Source organism: Myotis yumanensis, unplaced genomic scaffold (assembly GCF_028538775.1).
Source record: "Myotis yumanensis isolate MYYU_CA2020_CCGP unplaced genomic scaffold, mMyoYum1.0.hap1 SCAF_2, whole genome shotgun sequence".
Lineage (NCBI taxonomy): Eukaryota > Metazoa > Chordata > Mammalia > Chiroptera > Vespertilionidae > Myotis > Myotis yumanensis.
Window position 1 is genome coordinate 22480119 of NW_027223753.1, and position 26933 is coordinate 22507051.

General features: G+C 50.5%; 2 protein-coding genes across 4 annotated transcripts; both read left to right on the plus strand.

Moving 5' to 3' along the window:
* Nucleotides 1-10461: 10461 nt before the first annotated feature.
* On the plus strand, nt 10462-13899 carry GJB5 (gap junction protein beta 5). 2 transcript variants are annotated; one of them, XM_070403226.1, is made up of 2 exons: nt 10462-10596; nt 12822-13899. In XM_070403226.1, exon 2 carries the CDS (start codon nt 12846-12848, stop codon nt 13641-13643), a length of 798 nt encoding a protein of 265 aa, XP_070259327.1. In that variant the 5' UTR covers nt 10462-10596; nt 12822-12845; the 3' UTR covers nt 13644-13899. The 2 variants fall into 2 exon arrangements, with proteins under 2 accessions (XP_070259327.1, XP_070259328.1); XM_070403227.1 differs by having other exon boundaries at nt 12825-13899.
* A 1157-nt stretch (nt 13900-15056) lies between these two features.
* GJB4 (gap junction protein beta 4) lies at nt 15057-19302 on the plus strand. Of its 2 annotated transcripts, none has more exons than XM_070403228.1 (2): nt 15057-15106; nt 16481-19302. In XM_070403228.1, the coding sequence occupies exon 2, from the start codon at nt 16775-16777 to the stop codon at nt 17576-17578; it is 804 nt and encodes a 267-aa protein (XP_070259329.1). In that variant the 5' UTR covers nt 15057-15106; nt 16481-16774; the 3' UTR covers nt 17579-19302. The 2 variants fall into 2 exon arrangements, with proteins under 2 accessions (XP_070259329.1, XP_070259330.1); XM_070403229.1 differs by having other exon boundaries at nt 15079-15106; nt 16714-19302.
* The last annotated feature ends 7631 nt before the right edge of the window (nt 19303-26933 follow it).

The following is a 26933-nucleotide window of genomic DNA, read 5'->3' on the forward strand; positions in this document are numbered from 1 at the left end:
TTCTCCCACCATCACCACCACATTTGTTCACTCGCTCATTCATTCATTCATTCACCAAATACTCACTGAGGACTGGTAGGTGCCTGGCTCTGTGCTAGACCCCGGGGTAGTAGCAGTGAACAGACAGACAAGATCCCCGTCTCAGGGAGCTTACCTTCTAGCTGAGCAGATAAATGAACACGGTAGTTTCGGGTGGCGCTACACTGAGTGATGCGTTAGTACTAGGGGGATGGCAGTAGGGAGAGAAATTGGTGGTCAGGGATGGCCTCTCTGAAGCCAGGTGTGATAGTTTTTAAATATATCCACAAATTCTTTTAAAATATGTCCACTGCCTTCAAAAAGTAGAATTTAATTTCACTCCCCCTAAGCCCCTTAGGGCAAGCTGTATTTAGTGACTCACTTTTAACAAAAATAATATGGCAGAAGTAATGGTAGGAGACTGTGTGTGACTTCCAAGATAGAACATAAAAGGCATTGTGGATTCCTCCTGACTCTCCATCTCTCTTGTGGATTATTCACTCTAGGGGAAGCCAGCTGCCATGTCATGAAGATGCTCAAGCAGCCCTGAGATGTCCATATGACTGGGAGCTGAGGCCTCCTGCCAACAGCCATGTGAATACCCCATCTTGGGGGTGGGTCCTCCTTCCTGTGACAGTAGCCTGTGCAACATCCTGACTGCAGCCACATGAGTGAACCTGAGCCAAACTACCTGGCTAAGCCACTCAGGACCAATTCATCCACTATACACAATTGGCACACTGCCAGGGCCCACAATACTTGGAAAAAGAAATTTTAGGTCAAAGAAAAAAATTTTTAATATAAAATATTAATATATCCATATTTATATCAGCACAACCATCTATATATAAAAGCCCAGCAACCAGAACGGCAGAACAACCAGAACAACCAGTGGCTATGACGTGCACCGCGGCAGCCAACCAGCCTGATCCAGGCCCCAATCGCCCCCCCACCCCCACCCCAGCCAGCCTGCCCTGATCAACCCCAACCCCTGATCGGGGGCAGGGCTGGCGGCCAACCACCCGCAGCCCCTTCCCCCTCCCCCCCCCTTGGCCCAGCCCGATAGGCCCCCGTTGGGATGGGCCAGACGGATCCCACCTGTGCACGAATTCGTGCACCGGGCCTCTAGTAAAATATAATTTGTAATATTCTTTTAAGAAGGAAGGGGCCAACACAGGCAAGAGTTTGTAGGTTCCATGAAAGCCACAATGTGGTCATGAAGCTACTCTGGAACTACTGACCCACAGAGTCTTTGAGCTAATAAATATTTGTTATTTTAATCTACTACATATTGGGGTTATTTGTTACACAACAAGACAGCACTAATATCTGGCCCTGACCCTAACCCTAACCCTAATGGCCTTGTGGAAATTTGAAGACAGAAAACTGCAGACAGGAAAGAATAAATGCAAAGGCCTTTAGATAGAAGTAATCTTGGATTGTTCAAAATGAACAGGGAAAAAAAGTTACTTAACCTCTTTAGGCCTCAGTTTTTTCATCTGTGAAATGGAGGTGATGGTCATCACACCTCCTCATTGCATTGTTGCTGGGGAGCATTTACTGAGCATTCTGTGCCAGAATAGAGATATTGCAGGTCTAGCCCTGCCCTCAAGGGCTCATGGCCTGGAGGAAAACAGATGTGAAAATAAAACAATTACCCTTCCACAAGATCTAGGTAGGGGAAGGAATGCTTGCTGGTAGGGCAGAGGGCAAGCCCTCCGTTTCAGTGGGGGAGGGGTCCCATTCTGAGCTGAATCCTTGAAGGACAAGGAGAGCTTGGTCCCTCTTCCTCCTTCACCATCTCCAGAAGTCAGTGCTCTTCCCTGGGTACTGTCCAGGGTTTACCGCAGTCCATTTCCCACTGACTTCTCAGTGCAGACAAAGGCTGAACCACTGAGTGAGTTAAGGTTATGTGCTAAGGAGGCAGATAGGGGCCAAATGCCAGTTTCACTGCTGTGTGACTTTGAGCAGGTGACTTAACCTCTCTGGGCTTCAGTTTCCTTTGTCTTTCTCTCCATCTCTCTCCATCTGTTTCAGACCCTGCATCTCAGACTCTTTCTGCCAGACAGTGTCTTCCTGTCTCTCATTCATCTTGCCTCGGCCTCCCTTAATCATGGCTCTCCTTAGAGTCCCAAACCCCTTGGAGTCCCATTAATTTTGAGAGGCTGTCTTTATGGATTGCCTCCTGGCCCAGTCCTGGGACTGAGAGAGCTGTGTAATTATCCACTTGGAGCCTAAGGGAAGCGATAACCAGTTCTCCCTCCCTCCTTCCCTGCCTGCCTCAGTCTCATTCATTTTGCTCAAACATCCCCAGGGAAGCCCAGTGGGGGAGGGGGGAGCATCCTCATTGCCTTGTAGAAGGTCAGAGAGAGTGAGTGGGAGGCATCTCTCCAGCCTCCAGCCCATAGTGAGGCCCTGACCCCCACCCCCACCCCCGCCTGGGTCCTTTTGTCTGTCCTGAACATCACAGCTTCATCTTGACCATTATCTCCAGCCAGGAGCTCTCCCTGGGACATCTCCCCATGTAAATCCCACATGTACAAACCCAATACGCTAAACCTGGACACACAATCCCCTCTACCAGACCTGCTTCCCCCATTCCTACCCTCCTCCTCCTCCCCCTACTCCAATCCTAATCTCCTGCCACCTTGGCTCTGACATCATTCCTTCCTCTCCCTTGGCTAATCAGCCACAAGCATTCTTTTCTCTGTTTACCTCAGCCCACCAGGCCCAGCTTCCATGTCCTAAAAGTTGCCCAGGAGTGGACCCCTTCACCTGGACAGCCTGTGGTCCCTTCAAACTGGCAATGTCCCAGTCTGACTGTGTCATCTTCCCCTCAAATCTACCTGCCTCTATGCATGGCACCCCCCCGCCCCCCCCCCCCCCCCCACACACACACACACACACTTCCCATCACTGATAAAACCTCTTGCCCTAGCCGGTTTGGCTCAGTGGATAGAGCATCGGCCTGTGAACAGAAGGGTCCTGGGTTCAATTCCAGTCAAGGGCATGTGCCCAGGTTGCAGTCTCAATCCCCAGTGTGGGGGGGGCGGGCGGGGGTGCAGGAGGCAGTCAATCAATGATTCTCTCTCATCATTGATCTTTCTCTCCCTCTCCCTTCCTCTCTGAAATCAATAAAAATATATTTTAAAAAATAATAATAAAAACTTCTCCACCTACTCCTACTTCCACACGTGCAGTCAAACAGTCCCCATGCTGTGACAAGAGAATGGACTTTGGGGTCAGAAGGAACTGAGCTACAACCCCAGCTCCATTATTCCCTAACTGTGTGACCTGGAACAGATCACTTCACCCCTGACCCTCAGTTTTATCATTTGTAAAATGGGGCTAAGGACACCCACCTTGCAAGGCTGTTGGGAAGGTTGTCTGAGAATGTCCAGGATTACAATCTCAAATGACTAAGGACCAGGCTAGTAGCAAACTGAGGAGTGGATGCCCCATCAAAAGGGGGCAGCTGATGGTCACTCCAGCTGTTGATGCCACAGGGAATATGGGTCCTGAGTTGCCAGCCCCCATCCATGTTTTCATGTGGAGTCTCCAGATTTGTACATGTTGGCAATTCATTGAAATGTTTCTTTAGCATCATGAAGGCCAAACAAAACATTTGCCTCCAGGTCCCCAGTTTGTACTCTGATGTATGTGAGGAGTTGGGCTAGTTCGTGCTCATAACATAGTCAATAAACTTTAATTCCCTTCTCTGCCCTTCTTATTGATTCTCTCAAAAGAAAAAGAAAGTGTCTCCAAGCCACTCCTCCCATTCCACTCCCATCATCATCTCCATGCAGTTCTCCCTGGACACCTACTTCAGGCCCTGCCCACCCACAAACTCAGGCAGAGCTCAGAGGCCCTCACCCAAGGTGCCTCACCCTCCTCCCCAGCTCACCGGGCAGAATGAAGCCCTTTGCTTGGGTCTGACACTTCATAGTTGACATTTATCTTTTGAACAACCTGTAAGGTAGTTATTATTGACCCAACATCCAAAGGAGAGAAGTGGGGTCCAGAAGGTGAAGGTCAGTCAACAAATACTTATTAAACACCTATTGTGCACCAGGCTCTGTTAAACGGCAAACCTGTTAGAAGGTTACACAAAGTATTGGTTGCAAGTGACAGAAACCTAGATTACACAGGCTCAGGCAAAGGGACAGTATAGTGGCTTATCTGCATGTGGGAAGGAAAACGGTGTGGCTGGGCTCCCAAGATAAGTGGAGCTGGTTACACAGATGCCTTCTAAGCACTCACTTGCTCCGCTCCTGTTTCTGCTTCCTTTCTGTCCCAGAAGCATTTGTCTGTACAGCAGAACATTTCCAAACAGCAGGCCACAAACAGAGCCTCACTTCACACTGAATTTACCACCAGATGGATACTCTGTCCTGTGTTCAAGTCTCAGGGAAGCCCAGCCAGTGGGGCTCAGTGATTGAGTGTTGACCAATGAACCAGGAGGTCACGGTTTGATTCCCAGTCAGGGCACATGCCCAAGTTTCCGGGCTCGATCCTCAGTAGGGGGCATGTAGGAGGCAGCCAATCAATGATTCTCTCTCGTCATTGATGTTTCTAGCTCTCCCTCCCTTTCCTTTCCTCTCTGAAACCAATAAATTGTTTTAGTCCAAAAAGGAAAAAAAAATCCTAGGGAAGGATCCTTAGTAGATCAGTGTGGGTTATGGTGTCACAGTGGGCCAATCAACTGAGCAAAGAAGTATAACTAATTAGTTCAATTTGGGACCATTTCCACCTTGGGTCAATTAAAAGTCAACAGGAGAGCAAGCTCTGTGAGATGCAGCTGGTTAGAATAAGGATGGGAGAATTCCACAGGAAATGAGATTGTTGTCTGTTCAAGCAAGAGATGTCTCTGTTTGGGCTCTTCCAAAAGCCAAGTGTAAAGGGAGGTGGAGGGAAGTAGAAGAGGGTTAAAGGGTGGATAAATAGCGATGGAAGGAAGCTTGACTTGGGGTGGTGAACACACAATACAGTTAAAGATCTGTACACCTGAAACCTATATAATTTTATTAACCAATGTCACTCCAATCGATTCAATAAATAAGTAAATAACAAAAGCCAGGTGTGATTCTCTCTCATCATTGATGTTTCTCTCTCTCTCTCTCTCCCTCTCCCTTCCTCTCTGAAATCAATAAAAATAAATTTAAAAAAAACAAACAGCTTTTCCTTCTGTATTCCTTACTTCTATCAGTAAACCCACCACCTGCCAAATCACCAATATAGCACACTGGGAACCATCCTGGGTCTTCCTCCTACCTGCCCCCTACAACCAGTCCAACCCCAAACACCACCAGTTGTAATTACCCACCTTCCCAAATCCAGCCCTCTGGCTCCTCTCCTGCCCAAATCATTGCAGTAATGTTTTTTCCGTGGTCCCCCATGCCTCCTCTCTCAAACAGAGGGCGCTTTCTAAGCATACAGTGGTCCTCATTCAGGACTTCCATATGTGTGCGTTTGTATACTCACTGAGATGTATTTGTTTAACCCCACATCAATACTCACGGTGCTTTCACAGTCATTCACCGGCATGCACAGAGCAGTGGAAACTCTGAGGCTCCCGGCGTGCACGTTCCCAGCTAAGACTGAACAAGGCAACACTCTGACCTCTTGTCTGAGCTCTCCTACTGTAAACACATGTTCTAGTCGAGATCAATTTTTTACCACTTTTTCACATTTTTGTGCTTTTAGACTGGTCTTGCTGTTTGACCTGGCCCCCACGCACCGTGCCCGCAGTGCTGTCCAGCGGTTCTAAGTGCCGGAAGGCTGTGATGTGCCTCAGGGGGGAGATACGTGCGTGAGGTGAGCTTTGTTCAGGCACCAGTTAGAGTGCTGTTGGCCGTTGAGTTCAGGGTCAATGATTCAACAATATATATGAGATAAGGTGTCTTGAAATAGAAGCACATATAAAACAAAGTTATGTGTTGTTTAGTTGATGAAAATATTGCAACAAGAGGCTCACAAGAACTTAACCCTGTATTTCCCCCACTGGCAAACTGCAGTGTTTCCTAATTGAGTGTTCTTGGTGACTTCACACAGCATAACTAATGAGAATAATGAGAATCGACTGTACCAATCCAATGGTTCCCCCGGGCCTCCCTTTGCACAGAGATAAGTCCAAGTTTCTTAGTAGAGTGTTCTAGGTCTTTCATGGTCAAGAAGGTCCTTGCTGACCTTCCAGGCACCTTGCCTTTTGGTGCCCTCATCGCTCCCCAGCTGGCCCACACGCTAAAGCTCTCTTTGATTGTCTGTCTTTCCCAGAGGTCCTCTGCACACGTGTGCCCTCTGCCTCAAAGGCCTCTCCCCCTCGGCTCCTCTGGGTGATCTCCTACACATCCTTCAAGACCCAATTTCAAAGTCACTTGTCTGGGTCTCCCTCTCGCTGAACTTGACACTCCCTTCTCTGTTATGTGTCTCTTAGAGCACTTCTCACAGTGTTGTAGCTGACCCATTCCTGTGTCTCCTCTCTCCTGTACTTGGCAACAGTTTGATGGGAAGATGTGAAGGGGGATAGATGTGTGTGACTTTCTTTGTAGGGTGTGTGCATTTCATACGTCATTCATTCGATAAACATACATGGAGACCTAACTTGCTACCAGGCACCATTCTAGGCTCTAGGGTACAGCAGTGAACGAAACAAAGCACTAGCCCTGGCTGGGTGGCTCAGTTGGTTAGAGCATCATCTCAATATGCCAAGGTTGTGAGTTCAATTCCTCATTAGGACACATACAAGAAGCAACCGATGAATGCATAAATAAGTGGAACAAATCAATGTTTCTCTCTTCCCTTCCTCTCCTTCTCTAAGAAAAATCAAGAAATAAATGTAAAACAAAAACAAAAAACACTGCCCCATGTGTGTGCAACCCCGAGCCTGTAAGTGTGGCCTGTGTGTAACAGTGTGCTCATGTGGGACTACGTTATGCTGGCTGTGGACCTGTGGTGTTGGTGGCTCTTAGACACACTGTCCATTGAATTCTGGCCCCGTGTAACCTGCTGATAAAGGGCATCTTAGAGTTAATTAGGCCAACAGGCCATGTCTACGCACTAATGAGAAACCCTCCCAGGCGCTCCCTGCCTGCCCTCCCCATCTCTCCAACAGTCACTGCCTGGCCTGGGTTTTGCCTTTTTAACCCAAAGACAACATCCATCTACCTGGGATTTTCTCTGGTGAGGACATCTGTCCCCCCCCCTCCCTGCTCTGCCTCCCCACGTCTCAGAGAGAAAGGGCATAGGGATAAGGGAAGGGGGAGAAAGTCGTTGTTTTGTGAATGCCTACCCCATGTCAGGTGTGTGTGGACAGCTTACATACCTCAGGGACAGTCGCAGGAAGGGCTGCCTCTGTGCCAGGCACTGTGCCATCACTGATCTCTGTCGGCTGGAGCGATAAGGACGCCAACCCATCAAGCTTGCCCTGCATCACTCGGTGTCTTCTCAGGACACACCTCACGGCACATGTCTCAGTGCACAGCAGAGAAACAGGGAGATTGCCCAGATCTAAAAGTAACAGAGGTGAGATTCAGGTCCAGCAGTATGAGACCCCAGATGCAGAGGTATGGGGCCAGATGCAGGGGTGTGGGGCCAGATATAGGGGTGTGGGGCCAGATATAGGGGTGTGGGGCCAGATGCAGGGGTGTGGGGCCAGATGCAGGGGTGTGGGGCCAGATGTAGGGGTGTGGGGCCAGATGCAGGGGTGTGGGGCCAGATGCAGGGATGTGGGGCCAGATGCAGGGGTGTAGGGCCAGATTCAGGGGTGTGGAGCCAGATGCAGGGATGTGGGGCCAGATGCAGGGGTATGGGGACAGATGCAGGGGTGTGGAGCCAGATGCAGGGGTGTGGAGCCAGATGCAGGGGTGTGGAGCCAGATATAGATGTGTGGGGCCAGATGCAAGGGTGTGGGGGCAGATGCCAGGGGTTCCCTGACTTAAGGCAGGTCCCTTCAAACGGAAGGCACCTTCTCTGGGCAGCACGAATACAGTCCAGCCTCTTCCCACTGGAGCTCACCCTAATGGCCTTTCTTACGTCATCAGTGTGTCTCTGGGCCTATCCCAGGCTGGGAGGCCCTGCCCAGCCTCTCTGATCCCCTCTCTATCTGTGTAGCCCAGCACCAAACACAGCACCTGGCACACAGCAGTGCATTCAGTGTTGGGGTTCGGCAGTAACAGGGTGGTGGGAATGGGGAGACTATTCCATGACCTCTTTGCAGTCAGTAAGAGGCTGTGCAGCTGGTACTAGACTTACTAGTATTAGCTGGTAATCAAAGACCAAGTTGGCAAGTTCCTGGGGTCCAGGGGCCAGTCCACTTTTTGCTCACAACAAGCCCCCCAAAAGTCTACTGGTGTGGATTGATGTGTTCATTCAACAGAAGGGTCCTACCTGGAGAAGCTCAGTTAAGATCAGCTATTCCAATACAATCTGACCATGATGTGGAAGCTCAGGGCCATGGAAGCCCAGAGATGGGGCCCTACGCCACCTGGAGCGGCACAATCAAGGAAGGCTTTTTGGAGGAGTAGACTAGGTGAGAGAATGCCCTAGCCCAGTGGTCGGCAAACTGTGGCTCCGCAAACCGTGGCTCGCAAGCCACATGCGGCTCTTTGGCCCCTTGAATGTGGCTCTTCCACAAAATACCGACTTCTGCGCATGGGCCACGAAGTTTCAATCACACTGTATGTGCACGCCCGCACATGGTATTTTGTGGAAGAGCCACACTCAAGGGGCCAAAGAGCCGCATGTGGCTCACGAGCCGCGGTTTGCCAACCATGGCCCTAGCTGGTTTGGCTCAGTGAATAGAGCATTGGCCTGCAGACTGAAGGGTCCCAAATTCGATTCCAGTCAAGGGCACATGTCCGGGTTGCAGGATCAATCCCCAGGAGGCAGCCAATCAATGATTCTTATCATTGATGTTTCTATCTCTCTCTCCCTCTCCCTTCCTCTCCAAAATCAATAAAAAAAATTTTTTTTGAATTTTTGTGAGTTTATTTGAGCCAAACTGTCGACATATGCCAGGAAGCAGAACCTCAACGAATTGAGATAGTGCTCCGGAGAATGGCGGGGTTACATCCGTATTTATACATTCCAATCAAAGGAGGAACATAGGTGGGTTACATGAAATTCATTGGTGATAGATTAAGGAGGTGGGATTAAGCGAAGCGGGGGAAACCTCTGGGATAGGATAAAAAGTAAAATGATGGACACATATTTAGGTGGGTGCAGGAACAATTAACATGATGATGAAGGAATTTGTGGTATCTGTCCTGGGACCCAGCACACCTGGTTGTGCCCCAGGGGCTCCAGATACAGGGAAGTCACAAGTTACTCAGACATTTCAAGGGTATGTTATCAGAGATGCAAAAAGACAGATAGGCTCAGTTACGGTAAAGGTTGACCTTGTCAGTGAAGATACTGGCCTAGGATGTAACTGCCCACCATAACTGCTTTTAGTTAAGGTTTAATTTCAGTCCATCCTTTGTGGTTATTTTAGGTCTCAAGTCTGCAAAACTGCCATGCAGGCCTCTCCTGAGCTTGTCAGGTCAGCATGTGGCCCCTTTCGTCCACACATCCCCCTTTTGGTCATAAATCAATCCAAAGGATGCATTGGTGACCAACCTTTTGGTTGGATAATGGAATCCCACGTTGCTAGGAAGGCTCATTCCTAGGATGTCTCAGTGTCAGCATGTCTTGCTGAACAGGTGGACCACTGGGGAGGGGCAAGACCATAACCTTAGATGGCATTTAAGGTTGAATTATTATTATTTAAAAAGGGCAGGTAAATGGGAGGCAGTCAGGTCCTATATGTCCTTGTTAAAAAAAATAGTCTGGATCATTTCTAATTTTTGAGCCACCATGATCCGAGTCTTTTTGCTGTTTGTCAAGTTTTGTTTTTCTGCATCTAGTATAACATTTACATACCAGGAACAAAAGTAACAATACTAAACCAACATTGATTAGGAACAGAAAATGTCTAATACTAGACAAAGAAAAAAGTCTGAGGGTAACAAGCATCTCAGCCAAAAAAATAAAAGGTGAGAGAAGGGCATTCAAGTTGGGGCAATTGGTGGAGCAGAGGCGTTTAGGCTGGAGACAGATTTGGGAGTCACAGCATTTCCAAAGGTAACTGAAGCTGTGAGAATAGAAGGTCATGGAGAAGCAATCAGAGCAAGAGGAGAGTCTGGAGACCAAGAAGTAAGAGAGGGGAATTTCAGAAATGTCTAGGTTCCTCCCACACAAGGCCAGGGATGGGAGGACAAGCAAGGGGTCAGAGTGGACCTGTGGGTCTCTCCTGAGAGGATGCCAGGATCCTGGGCTCAGCACCCTGGGAGGAGTGAATACTGGGCCACATCAGAGGCAGCCTGGGAAGGTGGAGCCCAGCCAATGGCCCGGCTAAGTGCAGCTCCTCCTCTTCCTAGGCCAGCGACACACCCAGGCTGCAGCACTCTCTCAGGTTCGGTCCCAGGAATGGGCTTCCCCAAACACCCTCTCTGGTTCTGACATGAATTCCGACTGCCTGCTGAGTCCACTGCTGGCTGTCGGGAGCCAGGACCCGGAGAGCCCTGAGGAGTAGCCGCTCAGGTAAGATCATCTGGCGGACGGAAACTTCTCTGGTGGGGAGTTGAGGAAGGGAGTCGAGGAAGGTGGCCTGGACACGTCCGCCACCCTGGGTCCTGATGGTGGAGAAATAAAGGGCTCCTCCCTGCTCTGCTCTGGGATTTTCCCAACTGAGCAGAGGCGGGAGGCAGGGGTTGAGTGGAGAGGAGCTCACAGGGAAACCGGGAGCTGGGCAAGCCGAGCAGCACTGCCTGGGCCTGCATGGCCCTACCCTGCCCCACCCCATGTGGGCTGGGCCTCGAGCCCCTGGGGACTCAGGGCTGGAGCCTCCTGGTTATTCCCTGAGAAGCTGCCAGGAGTTCCACCCGCTTAGCAGGACTGAGCAAAGCCCAGCTGATGAGTCAGGGCAGGGGCCCCACTTCCCAGTGAAGGGAGGTGGAGACAGAACAGTGGAGAGAGAGGGTAGGGAGCGGACACCCCAGCCTCCCTCAGCCAGGAACTACCTCTTGTAGGAGGGAGTGGGCACAGACCAGACACCCAGGCAGCTTTCCAGGAAAGGGGCCCAGCCCCAGAGTGTGGGTCCTGGAGCCATCCTGCCTGAGTTCCCATCCCAGCTCTGCCGCTCACCAGGTCAAATTAATTAACCTCTCTGTGCTCTGCTTTCCTCATCCGGAAATTGGGAATAAAAGTTATCATACCCTTTCCTGCAGTTGCTGGTGCATTGATTCATGCAAAGGGCTCAGAATAGAGCCTAGCGCTGCATAAACACCCAATAAGTATTGGCTCTCACCATTACCCTGCTTGACTGCTGCAGGTCCTGGGGGTCAGACAGCCTGGTGACCTTCAGCCGGGACCCGCAGTCAGCAGGGCATCAGGAGCCCCTTAGAGAGAGAGGCTGATGCGGACAAGCTCCCTAGGTCCTGGGGGCCGGCAGGGTGGGACGAGTGCCTGGGCCACTCCCCGCAAGAACCAGCCAGAAGAATTCCAAGAGGGAAAGTGGGTGCCCCTCACTCTGAACAGCAGTCCCATTCCTTACATGGAGGTAAATCTGACTCCTGTGTCTAGCACAACAAACTCGCCAGCAGGAGTAACGAAAGCAGCGTTTCCCATGTTGGTGTCTTGACGAGGCGATTCCATACGATGATGACAATGGATTCTGTGGTCAAAGGAGTCTGCACCCAATAGTTGTGTAACCTTGTATAACTTCTCTGTACACTGAGTGGCCAGATTATTATGACCACCCCATCAGTATTTCATTGACACTTCCAAAAACACTGAATATTGAAAACTTCCTAAGCAAATACTCTCAAGGTTTTATTATTATTTGCATAACTAATTCACTTCATTGTACTGATGGGGTGGTCATAATAATCTGGCCACTCAGTGTATATTCTGTCCCCCTGTGGGAGATTCACGCTATGAGTCCATTAGCCTGGTCAAGGAAAGGGGCCTATTTCACTTTGCCGAACGCAATGTTTACCTTCCTTTCTTGAACACAGGTTCCTTTACCCTCACTACTCCAATAGCCAGACTATGGGATAGGGTTCCATGGAACACCAGTTTGGTAAACACTGCATTACCAGGCTACTCGAGAAAGCTTATTGTATAAAGAGAGCCGTCGACCCCTACCTTAGGTCTTTCAGCGGGATTGCCATTGGCCTTGCTTCAGGTGAGTTGCACCTGATCAGGACACTGTCTGGATCATTTAACTGAGTGTTAGACCAGGTGGGAGTTTGCGGACAAGTTTCCAGCCTCCTCTCCAACCTAATCCTCCAAGTCAAAGAGCAGGTTCCCCTTGGGAGGGGCTGCCGCAGAGGAGAGAGCAGGGCACAGAAAGGAGAGAAGTCTTCCCAAGGCTCAGCCCCCCGGGGAGGAGGGCCAGAGTTGGAACAGAGGGAGAAGGCAGAATGTCCCACCTACTTAAGCCTTCGCTCTGCAGGCCTGCAAGACCAGAGCCACAGGCCCTGAGAGGATTGAGGGGCTCCCTGGACGTGATCACCTTCACCCACTTTTTTGGGAAAGAGTTGGGTTCTTCACTTAACTATTTATGTTCAAATCCCAGCTCTGCACCCAATAGTTGTGCAACCTTGTATAACCCCTCTAAACCTCAGTTTCCTCCATCTGTAAAATGGGTTCAGAGATAGAACCTAGCTCCTCTGAGGCTGTGAGGATTGCATGACATGTTTCTCTCAAGTGTTCACAGTGACTACTTGATAAATGTGGGGGATTCTTATTATCGTTCCCTGCAGCAGCCGCCAACGCCTGGATCCACCATGAACTGGGGGATCTTCGAGGGGCTCCTAAGTGGGGTCAACAAGTACTCCACAGCCTTCGGGCGCATCTGGCTGTCTCTGGTCTTCATCTTCCGAGTGATGGTGTACTTGGTGACAGCTGAGCGTGTGTGGAGTGACGACCACAAGGATTTTGACTGCAACACCCGCCAGCCGGGCTGCTCCAACGTCTGCTATGACGAGTTCTTCCCCGTGTCCCACGTGCGCCTCTGGGCCCTGCAGCTCATCCTGGTCACGTGCCCCTCGCTGCTGGTGGTCATGCACGTGGCCTACCGGGAGGCACGGGAGAAGAAGCACCGAGAGGCAGTGGGGGAGGACGGCGGGCGCCTCTACCCGAACCCCGGCAAGAAGCGGGGTGGGCTCTGGTGGACGTATGTCTTCAGCCTGGTGTTCAAGGCCGGCATAGACATCATCTTCCTCTACGTGTTCCACTCGTTCTACCCCAAATACGCCCTCCCTCCTGTGGTCAAGTGCCACGCGGCTCCGTGTCCCAACATAGTGGACTGCTTCATCTCCAAGCCCTCGGAGAAGAACATCTTCACCCTCTTCATGGTCGCCACGGCCGCCGTGTGCATCCTGCTCAACCTGGTGGAGCTGGCTTACCTGGTGAGCAAGAAGTGCCGCGAGTGCCTGGCAGCGAGGAAAGCCAGGGCGGCCAGCGCCTCTTCCTGCAAACAGGAGGACCTCCTCTCAGGGGACCTCATCTTCCTGGGCTCAGACACTCACCCTCCTCTCTTACCAGACCTCGCTCGAGACTATGTGAAGAAAACCATCCTGTGAGGGGCTGCCTACGCTGGGCAGGCAGGGTGGGCCCAGCATGTCACGGGTGCAGCCTTTGCGCTGGGAAGCTCCTGCCACCTGCCCCAGCTGTGTGGCCTTGGGCACTTCCACTTCCTTCTGTGTAAAATGGAGATGATGAAGCCACCTCATTGGGTTGTTGCTATGAGGAAGAGTTTAATGAGAGAGCAGATGTGCAAGCCACTTTCATGTGTGGGGCCCGCGGTCAGGGATTAATAAAAGTCTACTCCTCCACTGATTCAAGGTGCCCTTTGGTTCCTCAGCCTTGGTGACCCTTATCAGGTCATTCGGTCACTCTCTCTGCCCCTGGTCCAGCCAGGTGAGGGGCCATCCTCTCCCCCAGAAAGGGTGCCCAGCACTCCTAGGGGTCATGCTGCCTGCTCATGCCTTTAACCTCCGCTGCAGTGTTAGGCCTGCAAAGAGAATGCATCTTAGAATGTGGGGAGCGGCGTTGAGCAGTCAAAAGTTCAGGACTTGAGTCGGAATGCTTGCATTCCAGCCCAGGTTTCACCGGGACTCTGGGAAAGTGACTTCGGCTCCTCTCCAAATGGGCCAATGCACCCGTGGGGTTGTTCAGAGGACTGATGAGCTCATGGTTGTGCATGGGGTTAGCTGGCTGTAAAAGGCCACATAAATGTTAATCATTGGTATTAGGGTGCGCTGGTTAAAATGCTTGTGGGAAATGAGGCCCAGCCCCTCCCTGGCTACACATTAACCTTCACTGCCCTGAGGCCCCTCTGCAGTCCCACTGGGTCCCACTCCGGCTTCCCCGGAGGCCTGGCCACAGAGGACTGACAGCTGGGGCATGTCATGCTGCCAACCTGCACTCCTTGTCTCCACCAGGGCAGTGGGTCCCCTCGACTAGAACACAGTCAGCCCCTCCCACATCCCCTGCACGCCTTACCAGCAGCCCAAGCTCTAGTCCCTAAAAATGTCCCCACCAGGGTAGAATGCTGAATCAAGATTGCCCCTTTCCATAGATGTCAGCTGCTGAGGACGTCAGAACCAGCCTTCTGCAGAAAGGGGCAGGAGAGAGGCCTGGGGCCAAGGGGCAATGAAGCAACAAAAAGTGGACAGGAGCAATGCCGTTGTTGCTGGCCCCGGCCTGGAGAATGAGGATACCAGGCAGGCTATTGCCCCCCACATCACCCCCGCCCCTCACTGCAGTCTCACCCACATACCTGCCAGACCAGGTAGCTCGACCCAGCCATGCTCAGCCAGGCTGGAGAAGGCGTGGGCCAGGAGCAAAGAGCCACAGGTGTTTGCTCTGAATATGTGCCCGGGGAAGTCCGCCAGCCTGCCTGTCCACCCGCTCACTCTCCTTGGCTCATTGGCTCAGAAAGCCCCACCCAGCAGGGCAGTAAAGAACAAAAGCTGCCTCTGGGAGGCCTTCAGGCAGACGGGGCCAGACCAGGGACTGGAGAAAGGCTCCGGGACCCAGAAAGGTAAGGACCAAATTGGGCAGGAGGCTGGGCTGGGAAGCAGGGACCAACAGGTCTAAGGATCCCAGGGAACCTTGGTTGTGGGCTGGGCTCCAGGGAAAAGCAGAGGGGACTGAGAATCCCTAGGCGGCGGGGGGGGGGGGGGGACAGGGAAGCCCCAAAGAGGGCAAAGAATGTCCTTCCAGACTGAAGGGAGGACAGCGGACCAGAGGAGAGACGGGAAAAGGAAGGATCAGGAAGATGTGGGGTTTCTATTTGGTTTAGCAAACATTGTGTGTTCACTGGGCCAGGCCCAGTGCCGAGTCCTGTGGATACAGAGATGATAAGACAGGGGGCCGCCCTCCAGAAGGGTAGTCTGGCATCGAAGACAGTTAAATAGACCATCTGAGTATCCATGAAAGAAGGAGGAGGATGCTCAGAAAATGTCCCAAAGGCATGAGATCTGAAGATACTGAGATCTGAGACAGGGACAGGGGAAGGGCTGGGTCAGAGATGGAACATGATGACACTCCAATTAGGGGGTGTGGAGGATAGAGCACACAGGACAGGGACCTGGATGAAAATAAAAGGAGATTTGGCTAGCAAACAGCCACTGTGCAAATGCAGAAGGGGATGTCCATGAGGGAAAAGGTAAATGGGGGGAGGACCGTGCCAGAATCCCGCCTCCGTCCCTGCCCCAGTCCCTCCCCTAAAGCCAGAATAGTTGCAATTCCAGAGGAACCCACTGTGGTCAGGACAGTCAGCAAACGGGACCAGCACCCAGAGGGTGGGGACTGGGTGGGCCAGGATGATGCCAAGCCACCATTGTTCCAAAGAGAGAGCCTGTTTGGTTTGGAAGGGAAAATCAAGGTGGGGATGTCCTGGGGCCAGAGAGGAGAAATGAGAATGGATATCGCTCAGGCGTCTGCCTAGGCCAGTGATGGCGAACCTATGAACTCATTTTTTTGGTTGATTTTTCTTTGTTAAATGGCATTTAAATATATAAAATAAATATCAAAAATATAATTTTTTGTTTTACTTTGGTTGCAAATATCAAAAAATTTCTATATGTGACACGGCACCAGAGTTAAGTTAGAGTTTTTCAAAATGCTGACATGCCGAGCTCAAAAGGTTCGCCATCACTGGCCTAAGAGGCTGATAGGAAGGCCCCCAGCTCAGGGCCTGGCTCCTGTTGGAGGAAACTGGAGGATAAAGATACACATCCCTCCCCTCCTGCCCTGGTCCAGCCCTGGAGCTGACGGCAGAGTGGACCAGTCAATCTGCACCTTCTCGCTACTTCTTTAGAAGCCGTTGACCCACAGGGCGGAAAGGAGTCAGAGGTTGGCAGGCACATCCATGCAGGACGATTGTCCCTCACACGTACCTGTTACTTTATAGAATAAAATATCACCTGATCTTGGAACTGGAAGACAGAAGTTCAAGACCAGCTCTGCCACTTCCAGCTGTGAGGCCTCGAGCAGGTGCCCCTCGGGGCCTTGGCTTGCTCCCTGTGAAATGGGGACAGTGGCAATCCCTACCCCGCCAAGTCATTGCGAGTGAGGACATGATGACACAGTGGTTGTGAAACAGTTTGGCCGATCACATCTCTAATAAAGGGCACCCATTTCCAGGTTCTCCCCGGCCTGAGCGGGTGCACGCAGGTGTGCACCGCCCGCGTGAGGAACCGCCAGCATGAACTGGGCATCCCTGCAGGGCCTCCTGAGTGGGGTCAACAAGTACTCCACGGCGCTCGGCCGCATCTGGCTGTCGGTGGTGTTCATCTTCCGGGTGCTGGTGTTCGTGGTGGCAGCGGAGGACGTGTGGGATGATGAGCAGAAGGACTTCGTCTGCAACACCAAGCAGCCGGGCTGCCCCAACGTCTGCTATGACGAGTTCTTCCCCGTGTCCCACGTGCGCCTCTGGGCCCTGCAGCTCATCCTGGTCACCTGCCCCTCGCTGCTGGTGGTCATGCACGTGGCCTACCGGGAGGAGCGGGAGCGGAGGCACCGCCTGAAGCACGGGCCCAACGCCCCGTCCCTGTATGACAATCCAAGCAAGAAGCGGGGTGGGCTCTGGTGGACATACTTGCTGAGCCTCATCTTCAAGGCCGCCGTGGACTCCGGCTTCCTCTACACCTTCCACCGCCTCTACCAGGGCCATTACGACATGCCCCGCGTGGTGGCCTGCTCCCAGGCGCCCTGCCCCCACACTGTGGACTGCTACATCTCCCGACCCACGGAGAAGAGGGTCTTCACCTACTTCATGGTGGCCACAGCCGTGGTCTGCATCCTGCTCAACCTCAGTGAGGTCGCCTACCTGGTGGGCAAGAGGTGCCTGGAGATCGTGGGCCCCAGGCGCCATCGGTCTCGGCGCCGGAGTCGCCTGCATGATTCGTGCCCCCCATATGCCCTCTCCCAGGGAGACCACCCCCAAGATGGGAACTCTGTCCTCATGAAGGCCAGCTCGGCCGAGGTGGATGCAGGTGGGTATCCGTAACCTGTGAGGTTGGCAACTGGGACCGCCACGTCCCCCACCTGCTCCCTGAGGCCACACAGGGCAGTGGCACTTTCTGCAGCAAGGCATGCGAGGAAGGGGGCTCTGGGGCTCCGGAAGCCCAGCCAGGGGCCGGTACTGGGGGGCAGTTCTGTCTCAGGGTCCTGAGCCCCAGGGGAAGAAGGCTTAATGGTAGGCATTTTATATATGGCAATAGGGGATGTCAAAACCCTTAATAAATATGACTTTCTCAGTACCTTGCAGACCAGGTGGGGAGTGATGGGTAGGAGAGCAGGAGGGTCACAAGGACCTTGGAGAGGAGGCCAGGACCACTCAGTGGGCACCTGAGCCTGGGAACCTCAGATCCTGGTTCAGCCATCACCCACCACACACACACACACACACACACACACACACACACACGCACGGAGTGTGCCCCCAGGACATGGTGGGGAATACCCAAAGGCAGAGACTTTTCCAGGGGTTTCTGAACTTTGCAACCAGCTGTCAAGGCAGGAGAGGGACCCCCGGAGACCCTGTGCCCAGCATAAGTCGGTTCTCGGCGAGCGTTCCTCAGATGAATGCATGATGCTCAGGAGGCCGCTGCCTCCCCACCCGGCCTCCCTGACTCTCCCCAGCACAGGTCCAGGGTGGGTGAGTCCCCTCTGAGGGGAGGAGGGAAGGCCTAGTGGAGGTGGATGGTGCTGAGAGCAATTCCAGGATGAGTGTCTGCCAGGGTGTCGAGGAGGCATATCCCCACAGGCCAGGAGCCCATTGAGAGCATCCAAGCCAAAGGGTCCCTCACGGATCCTCCAGTCTGAGGAATTTTCCTTCTTTTTCCTGGATACACATTCCCTCATTCTCCTCCACCCCCACGTCGCCACTCAGACCTTGGCAACTTCCAAAACCCCACCTCCAGCCTGGACCTGCCTGAGTCCCAGAGCGCCCACCAACTGCCCACAGGACGACCCTCCAGGAGGCCCCCAGGCATCTCCCCTCAGCAGCTCCCAAACCTGCCCTCCTCATAGATCACTCCCCACCTCGTGAAGGGCACTGCCAGTTGTCCAAGCCAGGAGCTGGCCTGCCATCGTCATCCCCTCCCATCTCCCAGCCCCTCACACCCCACACCCCAGTGCAGCACCAAATCCCACTATTGCAGCCCCTGCAATGCCTCGTGAGTCTGCGCCTCCTTTCCCACCCCACAGTGTTAACATCTCACTGGGCCCCTCCCCTCTGCCCTCCACTGTAAGGACAGAGTGGTTTTTCTATACAGGAATCTGACCATGTTCCTTCTGCATTAAAAATTCTAGGGTGGAGGAGGAAGAGGGCATAGAGGGGATAAATGGTGACTGAAAGAATAAAATAAATAAAATAAAATAAAATTTGCCCTAGCTGGTTTGGCTCAGTGGATAGAGCGTCAGTCTGCGGACTCAAGGGTCCCAAGTTCGATTCCATTCAAGGGCACATGCCCAGGGTTGCAAGCTCGATCCCCAGTAGGGGGAGTGCAGGAGGCAGCCAATCAATGATTCTCTCTCATCGTTGATGTTTCTATCTCTCTATCTCTCTTTTCCTCTCTGAAATCAATAAAAATATATTTTAAATAAATAAATAAAAAATTCTTCTACCACCACCCACCATTGCCCTAAACCTGGACACCCCTTCCCTCCCCCCCCGCCCCAGCCTCCCAGCCTCACCTGCTTCCTCCCTCCTTGCACCCATCAATAATACCAAAGGGCTCATGGTTCCCCAACCAGACGCAGCATGCTGTGTTGTGCCTTGTGCCTACAGACATGCTGTTCCCTCTGCCTGAAATGTCCTTTCTCCCTCCTCTGGGATCCTTCCTAGAACCTCAGAGAAAGCCTTTTCCACCTTCTCCAGGCACCAGTCTAGCTTCTGCCTCTGTTATTTTCCCCAAATTGGAGCAGTCGTTTCTCTCCATCAGTCTGTGAGCCCTTCACGGGCAGGGCAGGACGGACACTGAGTCATCTAAGCCCGGCTGCCTTCGGTACATGCTTGTGAACTGAGTAAATGGGCTGTGAGCTGCTTGGCAGAGGGACTGAGTCTTACTCATCTGAATCGTCCACCACACCTCGCCCAGAGAGTTCGGCAAAGTGTTTTCTCTTTATTTGTTTGTACGCATGTTGTGTTGTTGTTTTACTAAGTCCAGACTAAACTTCTCATTCATAGGTGAGGAAACTTTGGCCTAGGGAGGGAAGGAGACCTTCTAAGTCCACACAGAGTCTGGGAATGAGTCTACGGAGGCTGTGGCCCCTGTGGTCAAATAGAGAGCTTCCATGTTCACCCCTGATTGTGAGACAAGATCAGAGTCACCCTGTCATGTCAGGGTCCCTGGAAGCAGAGCCAGCAGCAGGAATTTGTGTGCATGTGAAGGAAGGAGCAAGGGAAGCAGGATAGGGAAGGGGCGGAGCGGAGCAGGGTGTGGGCTCAGGGAAGCTTAGCCTTGGCCTGAGCCCTATGGGGTGAGGGACCTTTGGATCATAAACCCCACCACAGAGCTGTCCCCACGGAAGGCAAGGGCAACAGGCTTTGAAACTCCCAAATCAGTTTGTGGTTGGCTTCAGGTCACCTTGAGGACAGGAGAGCAGAAGGAGATGGTGGCTCCTGCCCAGTCAAGATCAATTCTCCAGGGGCAGCTATAAGCCATGAGTTACCAACATTCACAGCAGCTAGAGAACGGGTGTCCCCAGAAAAGGGGTATGGGGAGGGCACCAATACCATCTACTGAACTTCAGAAATCAAGGGCAACTCTACCTCCAATCCCAAAGAAAAACCAGTTCAAAACCAGGTAACCCCCACACTTCTCAGACCAAGGTAGTTCCCATGTGCAGGCCAGTGGACCAGCCATAATCAACTCCCTCTAGGATTCTAGATTCCCCATTCCAGGGGCTGCTACTGGGTGAGCATCCTGGGACCTGACTATTTTCATGGCAGTCCTCTTCATGTGTAGTGTTCCCAGAGGTCTCAAGTCCTGGGCCATTGAGCCAGACAAGGACAGAACACTATCTGATCAGCCTGAGGGCTCCGGAGGGGCCTGGATAACATTCCAGTCATCTTACTCTTACCTTCATCCCACCCACACTCTCCAGACCCCCACACTGCACTGACCTCATTACCACTCTCAGACCTTTCTACTAACACCTTCTTGAAAACTCTTTGCTTAGCTTAGGCCCCTGCCATCTTTCTCTTCCATCTTCTGCTGGCCCACATTGCTGCCACCTACTTCTCCTCATTCCCTTAAAGACTTGAAAACTACATGATCCTATTAACCAGTGTCACCCCAATAAATGTAAGAAAGAAGAAGAAGAAAGAAAGAAAGAAAGAAAGAAAGAAAGAAAGAAAGAAAGAAAGAAAGAAAGAAAGAAAGAAAGAAAGAGAGAAAGAAGAAGACTTGGGCACATGACTTGGTCTTCTGGTATCCTCTCACAGCCCAGGGCCATGGCGACCACCTGTGTATCACTCTGTCCTTTTCATTCCATGCACTCCTATTCTCTCATGACCTCCTCTCCCACTCCATTTAGCTACCCACTCACAGGACCGCACCCCAGACTTTGTCTTCACTCAGAACTGCTCCACTTCTAGAATCTTCCACTTAATTCAAATCGACAAGTATTTATTGTCCACTTCTATGTGATAGACCCCATGCTAGGTGCTGAGTATATGTCTGGGAAGAATCAAACACAACCCCTGACTGCATGGAGCTTTCATTTTATGAAAAGAAAAGCTCCTAAACTCCTGGTGTCCTGGGGGAGCACTGGGTGCTGGGAGAGGGGGGAAGGTGAATCCAACATCCAGAACATCCAGGCATCCAGGAAAAGATTCCCTGAGACCTCTTAAGCTGACACCTAAAGAAAGGGGAGGATTTTGCCAAGCAAAGCAGGGAGTGGATTCCCGGCAGAAAGCCCAGCACATGAAAGGCCTAGAAAGGGAGAGTCAACCAAGCGAGGGGTCAGGCTGAAGAAGACAGCGGCTAGGTCATGCAGGGCTCTCTTTGTAAAGCCCTGTTAATGGTTTTGGACTTTATCCTAAGAACAATGAAAAGTCACTGGAGAGATTTAGCACAGAAGTAACATGGTCTACTTTGCAGTATCTGTGGTTACAGTGCAGAGAAAGGAGCCAGAGCAGGGATGGCTACCTATTTGGGAACTGACACTAATAATCCAATTGAGAAACAACAGTGCCCCAAACTAGGGTGTGCACAGTGGGGATGCAAAGAAGTAGCTGGGTTTAAGAAATGTTTGCAAGATAGAATCAAAAAGATTTGGTGGTTGATTGGGTGTGGGGACCAGTTAGAGACAGAAATCAAAGTGACACCCAAGTTTCTGGCTCTGGGTGGTGGTGCATTTACCCAGGGGAGGAGCAGGTTTCAGACAGGGTTGAGTCTGAGACACAAATAAGATCTCCTCTTTATCTCCTCTCATTCATGGACCACCTCTGCCCTTGGCTCAATGTATCTCTTGACTATTATGCTTATTATCATTCTTTTTTTTTTAATATATCTTATTGATTTTTTACAGAGAGGAAGGGAGAAGGATAGAAACATCAATGAGAGAGAAACATCGACCAGCTGCCTCCTGCACACTCCCTACTGGGGATGTGCCAGGAACCAAGGTACATGCCCTTGACTGGAATCGAACCTGGGACCCTTTAGTCCACAGACTGACGCTCTATCCACTGAGCCAAACCGGTTAGTGCTCTTATTATCATTCTTGATGATTTCACATCCAACACCTTGACCTCTCAGTTCCTTGACTTCCTTGCTTCTAACCATCTTTTTCTCCACCCATTGAACCCACCCACATGAGTGCTCACACCCTAAACCTCTCCTGTACCAAGTGCTGCATCATCTCCTATCTATCCAGCTCACTCACTCTAACTCCCACTCCAGCAATCCCATCTGTTGACCCACCACTCTTCCACCATCCATCACTCCCTTCACATCCTCCCTTCCTTTCCCATCTTGGACTCCATAGGCCCCATGAAATTGCTGGTTGTAGATACCCTCCATCCCTTGCCTTTCAGTGCTTCTGTAGTTACTCACCAGGCAAGACCCTGACTCCAGTTAAGCCCAGCTCTCCATGTGGCACCTGTCCCAGAGCACCTGGAGAATAATACAAGAGGACTGCGTGGTTTCAATGGAGACTTCTGACCACAAACCTCAAGTGGGAACTCAGTACCTCTAACAAATGCTACGTTTTCCTAACACTTTTAACACTATTCTCAAAGATGACCGTATCTCGCCTTCTCCTCTCCCAAAACCTCTAGCCCCCATTCTAATCTCCCGTTTCAGCTGATAGCCAGGCGTTATATACCTCCGGGAAACAGGAGCAATAGGCAAGCACTAAGGTATCTCCCCACCCCCACCAAGTCTGTCAACCCCCTGGCATGAGTGCCCATTCACCCTGCCTTCTCCCTTGTAACATGGATGAGGGGCCTCTGCTCTGGATACATCCCCTCTCCGCTTGGACCCTAGGCCCCATCACCTCTCACTTACTCTGGGCTGTTTCATAGTTGCTGTTTCACAATCCCTTGCTGTAAATATGCTGTTTTCCTCTCTCCCTTTTTTATGTTTTTATTTTTTTAATGGCCAGGCACGCCCACCTGGTGGGGCCGGGCGGGGCGTCTCTGGAGCCCCAGGTGCTGCCCAGACTTCTCTTTCCCTTTTTTTTTTTTTAAATCCCCTCTTAAGACCACATCCTTCTCTAGCTACTGCCCCTTTTACCAAATAAATTAAATAAATAAATAAATCCTCTACACTTGCTATCTCCACTTCCTCATCACATTTACCCATTCTAGTCAGGGCTACTCTTTTTAAGGTCACCAATGGCCAATAAGTTGGCAAATCAAAATGGTCAGTTCTTCATCCACATCTTGCTCCCTCAGCAACACTTGGCCATTGAGAGCTCCCTCCTTAAACACTGTCTTCCCTTGGCTCCAGGCAGTACCCTCGCCTGGCTTTTTTTCTACCTCACCAATAGCTCTTTCTTGATCCTCATTGATGCCTCTCCTTCCTCTTGCTGATCTCTAAATGCAGGATGCCCCCGGGCCCAGTTCTCTGCCCCCTTTTCCTCTCCCTATCTATATATTTACCCCTCTGTGATCTTGTCCAGTATCGTCTATAAAACCGTCTATAAAGTGATTACTCCCACATTTATATGTTCAGACCCAACCACTCCCAGGAGTTTTACTCTCATGTATCCAAATTCCTATTGGTCATCCAAAACTGAACTCCTAATCCCCACAACAGAGAACAGGTTTATGTTGTCTCCCTGTCTTCCCCATCTTGGAAGATGACACCCCCATCCATCCAGCTGCTCAATTCAAAATCCGAGATGTCTCTTTCTTCATAATGATATCCACCTTTAATTAGCAAGTCATGTTGGGTATAATTCCAGTATATGTTCAAAGTCCATTCCCTTCCTATCATCTCCCATGCTTCTATCCCAGGCCAAGCCACCTCATTGAACACCTGGATACCTGCCCCAGCTGGCTCCCTGCCTCCACTCTTGCTTCTCTGCAATTCTTGCTCCATGTGGCAGCCTGAGAAATCTTTCCATCATGTAAATCAGATCAGTCAAGTCACTCCCTTGCTTAAAACCCTCCAAATGACTTCCCATCATGGCCATAAAAATGAAAACAAACCGAACTCTTTTCCATGACCTGCAAGGCCCTATATGGTTAGGCCTTGGCTGCCTCTCCACACTCATTTCCCTGGGTCCTCCCCTCCCCCCATGCCCTGTTCACACTGGCCTTCTCCCATCTCAGGGTCTTTTCACTGACCTCTGCTGACAACACTCTTCCCCAGACCGCACATGGCTGTCTCCTCGGTGTTCACATTCTCAACTCAAACATCCTCTCCCCTGGGAGGCCATTTCGGACCCACCCTTCCCAGATGAAGCAAACACACCACACACAGTCACTCTGCCACATGACCCCATTTTATCTTCTTCATAGCATTTCCTGGTATATGACATGTTCTTATTTGTTTACATGCTTTTTCTCTGTGTTATCCTACTAGGATGAGCTCCTTGAGAACAGGGACCCTGTCATGTCCCCCCCTTTACCCACCAGCATCTAGAACAGTGCTTGGCACATAGTAGACAATAAAAATGTGTCAACTCACTGAGTGATTGGCACCCAGGTGGAAATGTTTAGTAGGCTCTTGGGTAGAAGGGGGGAAAGGACTGATCAGGAGAGATGGGTTTGAGGGTTGTCAGCCAAGCACCTGAATATAAGATAAGATTTTGCTCCAAAATTACCCCTCAGGTAAGCAGGATTTATCTTATATTCAAGTCCTTATGAAGTCTACATTATGGTACATGCTCTCAACTACTGCCTTTTGAACAGCAAAACGCTCTTTGAGGGAAACTCATTAGCCTGAAATAACCTCAATCAATGAAGTTTTGGATTTTCATGGAGGTGTCTTGGCAGAATCAGAAAAAAGTGGAGGCAAACACATTGCACACAGATTCAATCATTATTCCTGGGGGTATTGCAAGTATTGTCTTTTTAAGCAAGCCCTTTTTAAAAACCACTTGAAGAGCAATAAAGGAAGTAGTTATGTTGTGGAGATGACAAATACACACCTATCAGATTTGTTTTTAATTCATGCATCCTAATATTATGCAACCAGGCTTTAGTGGCAATGAATTAAGTTCCCAGCATCATACACAGATTAAGAAAGTGCTGTGTCACAAATATTTGAGCAAAAACAACATTTGTGTGTTCTGTGAAAGGTTAATGATAACAAACTCTTAATGATATTGACACAGGTATAAAAGAATGTTAAAAGCTTAAATAAAATTGCTTCATGGCCCTAACTGGTTTGGCTCAGTGGATAGAGCGTTGGCCTGCGGACTGAAGGGTCCCAGATTCGATTCCAGTCAAGGGCATGTACCTTGGTTGTGGGCATATCCCCAATAGGGGGTGTGCAGGAGGTAACTGATCAATGTTTCTCTTTCATCAATATTTCTAACTCTCTATCCCTCTCCCTTCCTCTCTGTAAAAAAAATCAATAAAATATATATTTAAAAATAATAATAATAAATAAATAAACATTATAAAAATAAATAAATAAAATTGCTTCATGAAATATGAGTGGGGGTAAAATAACACATCTTACTACACTGTTTATATAATATGTGATTTTTAAAGTGTATAGCAAACTAAGTTAATAAATTATTTCAACCATGCTAAAAGTTTATGTGTTCAAATCAGACCCCAAAGTTTTTGGAGGGTCTCCTTATTGGGAATACAGGGGTTGCTTTTTACTTGGAGTCACTTTCTATTTGGGCCTCTACAGTAGGTGGTAATTAGAGCCTTGAGAGTGGCTGATACTGTACAGAGACTCGGGGCAAGGGGGGGGGAGGGGAGGCAGGGATGAGAAAATAGAAGCCCAGAGAATGATGTCACAGAGGAGGAAGATGATGTCACAGAAGCCAAGAGACAAATGTTATAGAGAAGGTTCTAGAAATAGAAGGTTCTAGAAGAGGAGTCTTTAGAGGAGAAAGTGATCATTAAGGTCAAATACAGCCATGGGTCAAATCAGATACGGAATGAAAAGTGTTCATTGGATTAACAAAGATGGCCATTGATATTCATGGCAGGGCTATCATCAAAGAGAACCAGGTCCCAGTGAAATGAGGGGACAGTGAAGGCCAAGCAAATGGTGACTGCAAGTGTGGACAATTGATTGGAAAATGGTGGCTGCAAGAAGAATAGAAAATGAAAGGATGTTAATTGCAAGGAAATGGAGGCAGTCAAGAAATTTTCTTTTACAATAAAGGAGAATTGGAAAGCCCTGGCTGGTTTGGCTCAGTGAATAGAGTGTCGGCCTGTGGACTGAAGGGTCCCGGGTTTGATTCCCATCAAGGGCATATGCCCGATTGTGGGCTCGATCCCCAGTAGGGGGTGTGCAGGAGGCAGCCTATCAATGATTCTCTTTCATCGTTGATGTTTCTGTCTCTCTCTCCCTCTTCCTTCCTCTCTGAAATCAATAAAAGTATTTTTTAAAGAGAATTGGAAATATTTAAATGGAGGTAAGATAAATCCAATGGAGGCGAAAGATGGTCAAGGGATCCAAGAGAGCCAGAGGGAATGGAGTGCAGAGTCCAGATGGAGGCTCAAGCTTCAACAAGAAAATGACAGGTCAGCTATTGTAATGGGAGGAAGGAAGAAACAGTGAGACAGGTGCAGGTCACCCACTCTCTAACCACAGATTCCCCCTGTTACCAAAGAGGGGACCTACACCTGAATGGGTCTGCCTAGGGCCAGCTGGTAGTGTGTGGGTTCTTGACTTCATGCAGGAAAAATTTCACAACACGAGTCCAGGTGAGTTTTA

Coding starts and splice junctions, on each gene's coding strand:
- GJB4 (XM_070403228.1), top strand. CDS start 16,775: ATGAACTGGGCATCCCTGCAGGGCCTCCTGAGTGGGGTCAACAAGTAC.
- GJB5 (XM_070403226.1), top strand. CDS start 12,846: ATGAACTGGGGGATCTTCGAGGGGCTCCTAAGTGGGGTCAACAAGTAC.